The 12278-nt window shown below is 31.9% G+C and overlaps 1 protein-coding gene across 1 annotated transcript; it reads right to left on the reverse strand.

Moving 5' to 3' along the window:
- Nucleotides 1-3375: 3375 nt before the first annotated feature.
- Nucleotides 3376-9707, reverse strand: LOC132742365 (uncharacterized). Its single transcript, XM_060730740.1, has 7 exons — nucleotides 9483-9707; nucleotides 9057-9343; nucleotides 7957-8106; nucleotides 7322-7653; nucleotides 5810-7039; nucleotides 5333-5567; nucleotides 3376-4877 (listed from the first exon to the last, which is right to left on the reverse strand). The coding sequence occupies exons 1-7, from the start codon at nucleotides 9697-9699 to the stop codon at nucleotides 4395-4397; spliced, it is 2934 nt and encodes a 977-aa protein (XP_060586723.1). The 5' UTR covers nucleotides 9700-9707; the 3' UTR covers nucleotides 3376-4394.
- Nucleotides 9708-12278: the final 2571 nt, after the last annotated feature.

A 12278-nucleotide genomic window follows, 5' to 3' on the forward strand; every position in this document is an offset into this window, starting at 1 on the left:
TAATAAACAGGACAACTTAAAGTTTGGCTTCAGACAACTTTTACATAGTCATTTATCCTCTTTTAGTTGTTTCCTTAGAAATAAAATATTTTACAAATGTTTACTCTTTAAAGGCCAATGATGCCCCAGAAATGCTTTTATTTTTATTTCTCAAGCTTATTAATTTCGGTGTACTTTTATATTATCCAAAACGTCACTCCTAACCCAATTACCTGAACCATCTTTTTCATCTGTTGCATTTTGCCAGTAAGCACAGTTACAGCGAATGGAAGACAAAAACTTCTTCGTTTATAATTTGCTACTTTTATGACAAATTATTTCACAATAATCTCTACTTTCTTCAGATAACAAGCATCTAAAATTTTCTAAAATAAAAAAACATTAAATAATTTATGTTTGACCTTTCTAAAAAGTAAACATTTATTTGTTTCTGAGGCTTAATGTGCCTTTCACAAGGCAACATAAAATGTTAACTATAAATTTGGATTCATGTACTTCTATCTCTAGTTATTACAAATTGTATTAGTTTGTGAAAATTTTGGTTAACAAAATTTTGACTGTTTTTTATACTTAACATTTTTGGTCATAGTTGTTTGCATTAAGGTATTACCACCCTAACGGGCACTATAAGAAACTGAAAAATTTATATCATAGGTCAGATATTTACCTTAAAGTACACTTGTATGCAAAATTTAAACAAATTTTACCTAACGGAAATCGAGTTCTGGCCACTTTTATGAACTGAAGCTAGGGTGTATGTGGGCCCTTTTTCAGAAATGAGTAACCTTTAAATAATCTGCAATAGCATTCTAATAAAAAAAAAACGTTTTCCCATTAATTTTTGGTAAGAAACAAATAGTTCTATTCAGCTAACAATTAACATAAACAAAATTATGGTTTCTACTCAAAATTTATAAAATATGTATAAAAATGTTACCCTACCCCACCCATTTTTAACACGTGTTTGACCATTTTCCTACTTAGGGAGCCTAATTAAAAATTCCTTAAAATTTACCCGAATGAGTGCCTGTTTTCAAAGTTTCCCTAAATTTTTAAAAAGGTATATTGGTTGATCTTGTAAAATAGTAAATACTTTTACCGTCTAATTTTTATTTTATTACACAAATATCAGGTACCATATTTATTACTAGATTAAGCATTATTTAGCAAATAAATACCTATATAAATTAAATAATAAAATAACACTTTTTTCCACCAAAAATTGATGGAGAGATAGATAAATAATGTTAAAAGAAAAAAAGAAGTTGACCCGACTGAGGTTTGAACCCATGGCCCTCAGTTTCAATGTAGTTAACAGTAGTTCTAGTCTATTAGAATACTGTTTAACGCAGATGTAAGGCATTAGGATGGTAATACCTTAAACTAAACGTTTATAAGTAGTTTGCTTATTTTAAACTTTCAATTATCTTTTTACTTCTATTTAAAATATTTTGTATGCTAGTCTTTCAATAATACTGCCAACATATGCGTATGATTACAAAGAGAAATTTTTGATGAAATAGAATAACAAGCACAAATAATAATAATACTTCGTTATGAAGACCAATCTAACAGAAACATAAATTACTAACATAAGTGAATATCTGTTATATTTAGTATTCTCGGATACGAACGAATATCAAATGTTTCGTAAATAAAAACAGGTAAAACCTCCCAGTAGTGTACACACGTCATCACATACATGTATGTGTTGATACGGCTCCATAAGGCTGGCACTGCTTGAGGAGAATTTAATTTAATTCTATATATAATTCTTTCCACGCATGTTTGTAAATAGTTTTATAGTTTCAAGTTCAATGGTGGTTTCTAATTTTGTTCTTCTCAGAAAAAGCATGTCCTAATTGTGCATGTTTATAAATGGTTTTGTTTTATAGTTTTGTTTTGTTTGTTTGTTTTCATTCAGGAAAAGCATGGTTCCTACTAATTCACGTTGAATTATTTTTTTTCTTTATCCTTTTACAATCATTGTTGAGTTTAAACAAAAAAAACTAGCATGATAGTCCGATAAGAACTTACAGTATCCGGTACTTCTTATTTTGGTAACTTCATCAACATTTTACATTTTAGTTTGATGCATATAATAGTCTCATTTGGCCTCATTGTACATCAAATAGAAAAGAAAAATAACATATATTTAGACACATTCAGTGAATTACTGGAATCAAAATTAATAGGTCACCATTTGGCAATACTATTCAATACCATTTAAGGACATGATTGGTGACATGTCCGGGGTCCGTACTCTCAGGGCAGATGGAGCCTTATTAAACACACACACACACACACGCGCACGCACGCACGCAAGCACGATCGCACGCACACACACCATTATCACGCTTCTGCCCTTTGAATTTTTTACCCAACAGAGCGGCACACATTTATTGGTCAGTGAAATTTAATGTCTACATAAACAGAATGAATTGCAATGTATTATTCCGAAAAATGATAAAAAGTAAACAACATTGAGACGAAGTATAAAGTTGTAGAATAGAGGAAAGGGAATCCTTAAAAAAACGCCTGAACGGTAAAATTGAAAATACTGCAGATTCTGTTTGTCTGAGCCTGCTAATGAACGGTAATGGAAAGTGGCCCACTAGCACCGACGTAAGCACCATCCAACAATTAGATACATATAATTATTTCTCCTTTTAAATGTTATTCTTTAGTCTCGTAATAATCAAATAAAATATTTTGAAGGCGATGTCAAAACTAAGCTTAATTTGAAAGTGCAAGTCATCACCGGCTTAAAGTGTCCTTGTGTATATAATCAGTGAACATGTAAATATCAAAATAATTTTTGCAATTTATCAATGACAGAATTGTTGACCAGACATGTATATCAGTGCATTTGTATTAAGAATTTCTTTTGAAAACAGAGAGTGACAATGGCTTTTGAGCTTCAGACCTAGATTTTGGACATGACACATAACCCCAATGTGCAAACCAGTTGTACAAAGCTATTTCAAAATCAACCCATAAATGAGTTATGGACCAGACGGAGGCATTTCGAGAGCATAAAAATATTCTTTAATAAATTTAGATACTGAAATAAATGATATCAAAGGAATACAACTGTATCGAAAAAGGTTAAATAGACAAAAGCAAAAGGAGATAACAGTATTGGATTATACACTGATATAACTCACTATAAGGCGAATAAAAATAAGTCAGTTTTTATTTCAATGTCTCTTGGTGTCATAAATACATCATTTTTCTCCTCAAACGCTCATAAACTTTTCAAGAGAAAGAAAAACACAGCTCGGTAAATGAAATAAATATAGTAGTATTTCATATCATAGAAATGGGTACGTACACATGGAATAAAAACAAATGTATAACGAATGTAATGTTTATTGCAATCAATAGTGTTCACAAAAGAATGACTATGTCAAAGATCTGCAAAAATATCCACAAAGTAACATTTAACAAATTTGAAACACAGAAAGTTAAAATCATTGATACAGAGAGAGTAAACCATTACATAATGAGAAACCCATAACATATAAAATTGAGTCTGTTCATGAGGCGAATGTTCAGTTATTTTACTGTCTTTATCTATTTTTCTTGTTTATCCCGGTTATGAAATCAAAAATCAACAAACAAACATATGCAAACAAACAAACAAACAGAACAAAACATACACTTATATGTTGTATCTTCCTACACGTACAATGCTTAAAATAAAACAAAAGATTTAAGAAATGAAAAATGCAAATACTGTTTTTCTTAAACACATGACAATGAAAGTGTGCTAAAAATATAATTCCCTCAAATGGTTACGCAATCTACATATATATCAATTCTTCGGTCTGATTGATCTTAAATGATCGCGTTTCATACATGAAATAATATCACCACTTACAATACATATCATTAAATGTGATAGACAAAGCAAGCAATTTTTTATGCTAATACTAGATATTGATATATGCATAGTACATAGAATGTGTAGGAGGAACAATGTCAATGTACTAACACAACCCAAAATGTAATGTTAAAACGCAATGTAATGTTGAATACACCCACAATGTTGTCTTCACTTTCAAAGCTAACACTATTATGGTGTGTCAACTCAAAATGTAATGATCTATAAACTGTCAATGCTATGTTGTGAAATGCTGTACAATGCTATACTACAATGCCATGTTCACTTACATTTTGATGTTGTGTAATCTAACAGAGTAATGTTGTTTGAATTTACAATGTAATGATGTAAACACAACTGTCAATTCACATTTACTGAAAGAATACAATTTACTTGGTTTTTATGTGCATTTGTAATTTAAGATTTTTCATTTCCATCCAAATTATGATGGGTAAGACACTTGAACGTTTATTTACCTACATATCTAAATGTGTAACTTGGGTAAATATTAATGTGTGTTTTTTTCACATTTTCTCGGCCTTCGGAAAAGTTTCACCGGTGTGTGCATTTCGGGTCTTCTTCTAGTTACCTCTTTTCTAAAGTTTCCCTTAAGCATTTCTATCACTACGTGCATGTTTGGTCTATCGTCTTCTGATATCTGCACACATTGAGTTATCAATTTTATCGTACCTTCCGTTAGACATGCACTAATATGTGTGAGCAGGTGAAGCATTTTCTCAGGATTTACTCGTTCCGCAAAGTCTTTTAAAGTGGACTTTCGTTGTTCTTGAAAGGCTTCCCTTTCACATAACAATTCATACACAAGTAAGCCATATCCATATACGTCAGCTGATGTTATATAAAGCTCTTTTCTCAGAACTTCAGGTGCGAGGTAAACAAAGTCAGACACAGGGATTTCTTTCTCAAGCGGCAGTGTGGCATGCCTAGGAACACAAGCCCCAGTCAAGCGAACCTCACCGGATTCTGTCACCTGTGACATAACCATTGCCATGAAATTGTTGTTTTATGACACATATGTTCCGAAAAGAACATTTAGAATGTGACAAAACATTAATTCAAATCTTCCAAAATTTGAAGTAAATACACTCGTAGATTATATATGTTTTCAACTGAATCAATTCAGAAGATTTTATTATTTATCGTCAGTAGAAAGTAAATGATATATAGAAGTCAAAAAATCGTTTTCTCGGTCATTTTTATACAGTTATTGATAAACATTCGAAATTTTAAAAATGTTTGTTCACAGTAAATGAGTTTTAAACATACTTTAAAGGGAGCGTTAGAGACTCCTTACCTTTAATTATTTCCATGAACGGACTAAATAAACAGAGTCTGTAATATGCCTTGTTTTCCTTCTGATCCTGTTGCTCTTTTTCAGATTTGCAGTAAGCAATATGATTAATCAGTATCAATAACTTTACTTACCGTTACTGTGGATTTTTTCAACATCATATGAACCATTCCTTTCGAGTGTAGATAATGTACCCCATCTGCTATTTCTCTAAGCAATATTGGAAGGCAATTTCTGAAATTTGCAGCTTCAGTTGCATATTGGTGTAATGGCAGTAAATGTCCATCAAATATATATGCAGGAGTAACAGCTTCTATATGATAAATACCTAAAAATTCTGCTAAGTACACACGTTTGTTAAGAAGGCATCTGAAAAAAGTAACATTACTGCTATTTAGTTTTAAATATCACAATCGTTTTAATAAAGCAAATTACTTTTGTGTTAAGGGGTTGTTGTTCGGATGGTTCAGCACTGGAAATGATATTTCAAATAACTCAAAGAAATTTCTTTCATAGCCAGAAGGAAAATGTTCATTTGCCAATGTAGGGAAATGAACGAGGGGATATTCATTTCATTTGTCATTTAAAGAAGAAAGAAAAAATATGCCTACCTCATTTTGGCAACCTCTTGGAAAGTGTGGCTTATTCCGGACGAGGGCATGTACATTTTAATTGAAACTGGTGTCGCTTTTCCGTCTCTTTTGAGAGTGCCTTGACGAACAATTGTCCAAGTACCTAGTGGAAGATTTGTTACTTCTTGACCTTTATTTGAAGAACCTCCTGTTACAAGCTCACTGAAGAATCGGAATGTCTGTGCAAGACTCTGTCCAGCAGGAGAATCTTGTAATACTTTTAATTCGTTTGATTCAAAGTCGTGTACAAATATATAAATCAGTGATTCTTTAAGCCCCTCTATAAGGACCATCATCTCTTCGTACTTATTTGCGCCTCTTCTTTGTGTTACCACCAAATTCTGAATAGAATTGAGAAGTTCAATATTAGTGTCAATGATGCATTGAATGCGTTGCTTTAATCTCTCTACAATGTCTCTTGGACGTCGCATCAACTGGTCAACAAGCTTCGTCAACAAACCAACTTCTGAAATGTCTTTTGGTTTGTTTGCCAAAAGTTTCCACATCAATCTTTCCGCCCTCTTGCTTGTCCAAGCTTGGGTGTCTCTTTCAAAGCTACCTGCTTTTCTCCTATGTCTCATTTTCTCAAAAGGGTTGTTTGTAACCGGATGCTGCATATGCAAAGCGAACTTCAATGGTTCTTCAATCAGTTGCCCTCTAGGAAGAATAACAGGCAGTCTGAGAGCTCTTCGTAAATTTTTTAAACCGTTATATGACCGACGCGGGCATCTCAAGTCATGTTCAACATTTGCAATTTCATTTTGCAAAATTCCAAGTTTTGATTTACCATTTTCAACAATTTCAGTTATAATGTATGAAACTGTGCTCTCTTTGTCATTCCAGTCTTCAATAGCGTTACATAACCTGTCGAAGAAAGCATCATCTACACGCTGTTTTACCCATAGCCAACGATTAACGTCTGTTATTTTTTCTTCTAATTTTGGAATTTCGTCTGGTTTCCAAACCGAACATAGGAGAAGTTTTGCTTGAGGGGTGGAGAGATACTTTTGAATTTCTCGAAAAATATGCTCACTACGTTCTGATATATCTGCCAGAAGTTCACTTACAACATCATTTGACCGTTCTTTAAGGTTTTGAAGCCTCATCTGCTGATTTACTGCATAATCTTGATGGTCTCTTTGTGTCATGTCTAGTATTGTTACGGTCTTCAAGAAGTGGTTTAACCTCTGTAAAACCGTTCTGATCCATCTGAAATAAGATGTACAATGTTATTGACTTGCTTTTTGTTTCAACTCATGATAAATGGGAATCAGCTCGATAAGTAGCTAGCCAACCTTTACATGTGATGTACATGATATGTAAACAAAATAAATTAGGTGTTGTTAAAAAAAGCTGATAAAACTCAAAAAACAGATATTGTGTTGTTTAAGAAGATTTTTTTTAATTGCTTGTTGACTTTGTTCATCAAATGTTAAGATATTTTGTTTAAAAGAGGGGAGCAAAATACATATATTAAATTTGAGCCCTCACTTGTCAGAAGTCTTGATTCTCCTGTCCATGGCTAGTGAAAAGAGATTGCTTATGGACAAAAGCAATGTTTTGTAGTCATCATTTACGAAGCCCGGGTGCACGGCAACATCCCTTAACGCTGTCTTTGTCGAAAAGAATACAGTCATAGATTCATCAAACTCTGGCCAGTATTTTCCCAGCTGATCAAGGATATTCCGTTTGACCTTCTCTCGATCTTCTTCTTGTACCGCATCAAACTTGTTTGCCAGAATTAACGCATCATTTGGATTGAATTTCAAAGCTTTGCTGTCATTCTTTTGTTGCTCAATAATCATTTTCAGTAAAAGTAGAAGCTATAAACATACATGTATATGTAAATTAACTTACTTTAAAAATATTATTTTATAAACTGACGCACATTTTATAATTATCAACACATGACCAGGTCAAAATATATTTATTAAAAGAAAGGCATGATTGGTACCAATTAATATCATTTTAAAAGAATAAGATATTATTATCTACTGTCTAATATATTTTTGCTGCAGAGTTAAATGAACCAATCAATGACAGTCATTCATACGTTTAATATGGATATTATTCAATCTCTCACATGTGACGTAAAAACTACATAACTTATTGAACTTCAGACTTACTCCTCTGTATCCTTTTATTCCACCTTCAAAATCTGAACAGATGATGTAAATTAATCCAAGGATCTGATTGTTAGATATGAAGTCCATCACATATTGTTCAAGAATTTCATTTTCTCCTATAAATGGAGTTTCAGCAAGAACAATTCCACACTGCAATAAACGGTAGAATGCATAATTGAAAGAACATTTTACTCACAATATTCAAAAGTGATATATTTAAAAAGATATATAGAATAAAAGAATCCGTATAGAACGTCCACATCTGCAAAATTGAAAATGTTGCAGACTCGGTTTGATAGCCGGTTCATGGACGGTACTGTGAAGAATTCAATATTTAAAAATAAATTGTATAATTTTGAATTTAGAAACATCCACAGATGTGTTCAAAAGGCGGTTTTCATGAAACCCTCAAATACTATTTAATGCCCTTCATTGGATAGCGACAGTATGCTCTCTAAGTAAAAAAGAATACATGCGCCTAAAGCCAGTAAAACAAAAAAAATAAATAAAATGAAAATAATTTTTAAAGGGGGTCAGAAGATATTAAGCTTGCAATTCAGAAAAAGCTGTCAAGAGAGAAATTGAAAAGCTAACATATCGTAAGTATGATTAAACAATATTCAAGTGAGAAATACTGGGACAACCTAACTTGAAAAAAAAAACAAATAAACCTAAAAATACCACAAACAACAATAATGTGCTGAACAATCTTCAAGGATAGAAAAATATAACATCTTTGATTGAAAGTAGATGGTGGCATCTTACCGCCTCAATTCTGCATAACCATACTGATGAAATAGAAAGAATAAAGACTCCTAAAAGAACGTCTAAACGGCAAATTAAAAATGTTGCTGGCTCGGTTTGATTCAGCCTGTTCATGGATGGTACTGTCAAGTGTAAACTACCGTCCATTCCCCCTGGACCGGCTTTATAAGAACTAATTAATTGTTTATTGAAATATATATGTCTATATTTATTTAATTAGTTACATTTAGAAGGAATGTGTTCATAAAATATGCGTGGTTTTAAAAATACCTTGATCATTTTGAAAAAAATATTTATCTTTAAACAATATTTATAAGAAGGCAAACTTTTTTTACCTTTAGAAGTTCTTGTGGCAAATAGACTTGAACTTCCTTCACATTATGAGCTTCTCTCTCTTTTTCTTTCATGAATGTTATTTCATATAACCTTTCCATTCCTTCTTTGTCTAGATTTTTAATTACATCTACTTTTGATTTCGGGCCTCCGTAAATGATTCTAGCTTCCTTTTGCGGTCCATATCTTAGTGTTGTAATGAACGACGTACAGCTGCACGTGTATGTAGGTAGAAATTCACTTCCTAGAAGCAGGTTCAAAAAACTTGATTTCCCGGCTGAGGTTTCACCTGAAATAAATAGGTAAATACTGTAGCTATTGAATGGCTCTGTGATTACCGAAAACATAATGACTTTGTTAATTTTAATTAAGTTATGACTTTGTTAATTTTAAGTCTTATAAATAATCCTCTTTTAACAGGCACATACCTGCTACAAGTATCACGCATTCCTTTTCTCTCAGTCGATTAATGTTCGACTTGCAGTCTGCAAGAATGTCTCTTGAAGTTTGCTCTTTCTGTAATAAATTTGTGACGAACTCGACTTCTTTTGATATATCTTTTGAGCCAATGATTTGCACGAGTTGCTCGAACATTTGGATGAGACAGAGACACTTTTTGTTATTTACCATACTTGTCCTTATCATGGCATCTTGTATCTGTATAAATAAAGTATTAAAAACGTGAAAATCTTGAAACAACTGTTAACATTTTAGCTAACCTGAGCACAAAGTGCTCAAGGTGAGCTAAAGTAATCACAATTTATCCGGCGTCCATCGTTTGTCAGTACGTCCGTGCGACAGTTCGTCCGTGTTTCCGTCGTTAATTTTTTTATAAAAGTCTCCGGCAATGACCGTTCTGTCATGAGTATATGTAGAGAAGTCAATTATCAACTAGAAAAAACACGTTTTTGTAAACACCTGCATTTGTTTGTTTCATACGTCAATTATGATACTAAAAATATTATATTGAAATTTACAGTTATTGATGATGTGTTGTGATATTTATAATGAAATATCCCAATTACTACAAATATTCTAGCATTTAATGTAAATATTAAATAAATTATGATTTAAGCCAACTTATACATAAACAATTACCAATCAAATGTAATTTACATCATATGATGCTTAGATAGACAATTCAAATGTCAAAATCTACTTGCTTCAGTTCCAACATAAACAACTTATACATTATATGTATAGACATATATAGAAAAATATTATATTTCACTCGAAGTTGCCGACACTAATGAAATATTTATTTTTATACCACTCGATAAAAATAAATCCTTACGAATTGAAAAAATCGTAAATATTATCTATATGCTTATAAGTATATTATAGAATAATGATTAATTGTTTTCAGTGCAAGCTGTCGTTGAAGTGAAGCAACCTCATAACTGACATACCTTCTCATGAAAAAAAAACAACTTTATCATAAATAGATATTACATCTCTTTTGGTGACATTACAAATGTTACATTTACCTGAATGTTTACAAATAGCATTTTCAATAACGAAGAATCAACAGTATTATAACACTGATTTTTACACACTTTTGGAAGAAATAGATCTACAATATTTTCATTAATTCTCACATTTCTTTTTAGCTGATTATTTTCATCCTCAAGTCAATTTGTTGAATAGGGAACGAGCTTGAACACTCTGGGTGTTCTAACTTAACCTTATCTTTCACCCAACAAGATGTACAGATACGCTGTGATAATCTTGCAATATCCTTAATAACATAAATATAACGGGATTTATTTCTTTGAAATAGACTGTAGAACCAAACTCACTCTACATTATCTGATGTACTTTTTTCAGTCTTATGCCTAACATTCATTGTTTTTATAACATGAATAACATGACTAGATAAAATTGCAGTTTCCATATATTGATACGAATCTCCACATTTAAGATGACCTATTCAATCTCCCTTTATACAGCTGTATACAAACTCTTAACAACTACAAAATCGTATGGAGATCAATGATACATAAGTTGTCTTAATAGCTCAAGTCTAGCCTTATGTTCAGAAGAATGAATGGACGGAGATGAAACAATTTCTGATTCTGATTCCCCTGCAACAAATAAATTCCATTCTAATTTGTCAACTGTAACTGATCTAGTTACTAGTACATATTCAACTCTGAGGTTGGATTGAGTATTGTGTGGTCTACTGACAACTTCATCCCCACCTTAGCCAATATTTCAAACCTAATTTTATTCCTTGAACAATGATATCAAGGTCAAAATCTTCTAATGAACTTGAACAATCAGACGCCTCTTTCTAAAAATCATTTGATACTTTTATCAAACTTTCATTTCTACAAGAGTCTGAACGTGATTGAGAAAAAAAATCCAAATCAATTCTATTTATTTGCTTTTCGTCGTAGATTTTTTTTTCTCAAGTCATTAAAGTAATTTTCAATACTTTATGTCCTGGAATATATGGTCCTTAAACATCAGAAAATATAACACAATGTTAACCTATTATAACATATTTTAAACTGACACTGTATTATGTCAAAAACTTTATACATCAAAAGCAAATTATGAAAAAACCGAACAAATGTTACCTTATCTTTAGGATTTCCTTCATTTAAAAGTTGCAGATGACATTTAAGTCGTACTTTTATTTCATTTAACGACTCTAACTCATCAATGTTAATACCATGATCTTCTGCCAATTCTACAGCATCGAATGCATCATTCAATTTATCAATAGATTCAAGTGTCAATGACGGATTTTTTTCAGTCTCTGTGTGTTTATTTGCATCTTCCTTTAAGAAATTGGTATAAACAGCAAATCCTTTACCGTCTGTGTCTTCTTCTGTCATATTTTCCAAGGTCTTGAATTATGTGACCACCTCTTTTACCTAGATAATAATATGATTAGATAGATTATAACATTTAAAGACCTAAATTACCGGATGTATGGTACACTTTGTCAATCTGCAAGATGTAAGTTCCAGGTAAATAAGCATTTAAAGATATAAATGTTAGCAGGTGAAGTTTATTTTGAAAGAATGAATAACTATTGGTCCTTGTGATAGACGTGACATCGATCTTTTTCATTTAAAGGTCATAGAAAGAATCAACGCCTTAAATGCCATTTCTTTAATTTCTGTGCTTAACGGATCAATCTCTTGAACGGCGTTATTTATATAGCACGGACATGCTGAAATCATTTCAGACTATAACAGATCTATTTCTTGAAC

The sequence above is a fragment of the Ruditapes philippinarum genome, unplaced genomic scaffold (genome assembly GCF_026571515.1).
Source record: "Ruditapes philippinarum isolate M1 unplaced genomic scaffold, ASM2657151v2 ctg1363_1_1_1_1, whole genome shotgun sequence".
Lineage (NCBI taxonomy): Eukaryota > Metazoa > Mollusca > Bivalvia > Venerida > Veneridae > Ruditapes > Ruditapes philippinarum.

What these genes read in the sequence shown, in the direction of transcription:
- LOC132742365 (XM_060730740.1), bottom strand. Translation starts at nt 9,699, where the DNA reads ATGATAAGGACAAGTATGGTAAATAACAAAAAGTGTCTCTGTCTCATC. An exon ending in TGCCACAAGAACTTCTAAAG is followed by an intron (nt 8,107 to 9,056) that starts GTAAAAAAAGTT and finishes CGTTTATTGCAG; the next exon opens with TGTGGAATTGTTCTTGCTGA. An exon ending in TGAAAAAATCCACAGTAACG is followed by an intron (nt 4,878 to 5,332) that starts GTAAGTAAAGTT and finishes GTTATGTCACAG; the next exon opens with GTGACAGAATCCGGTGAGGT.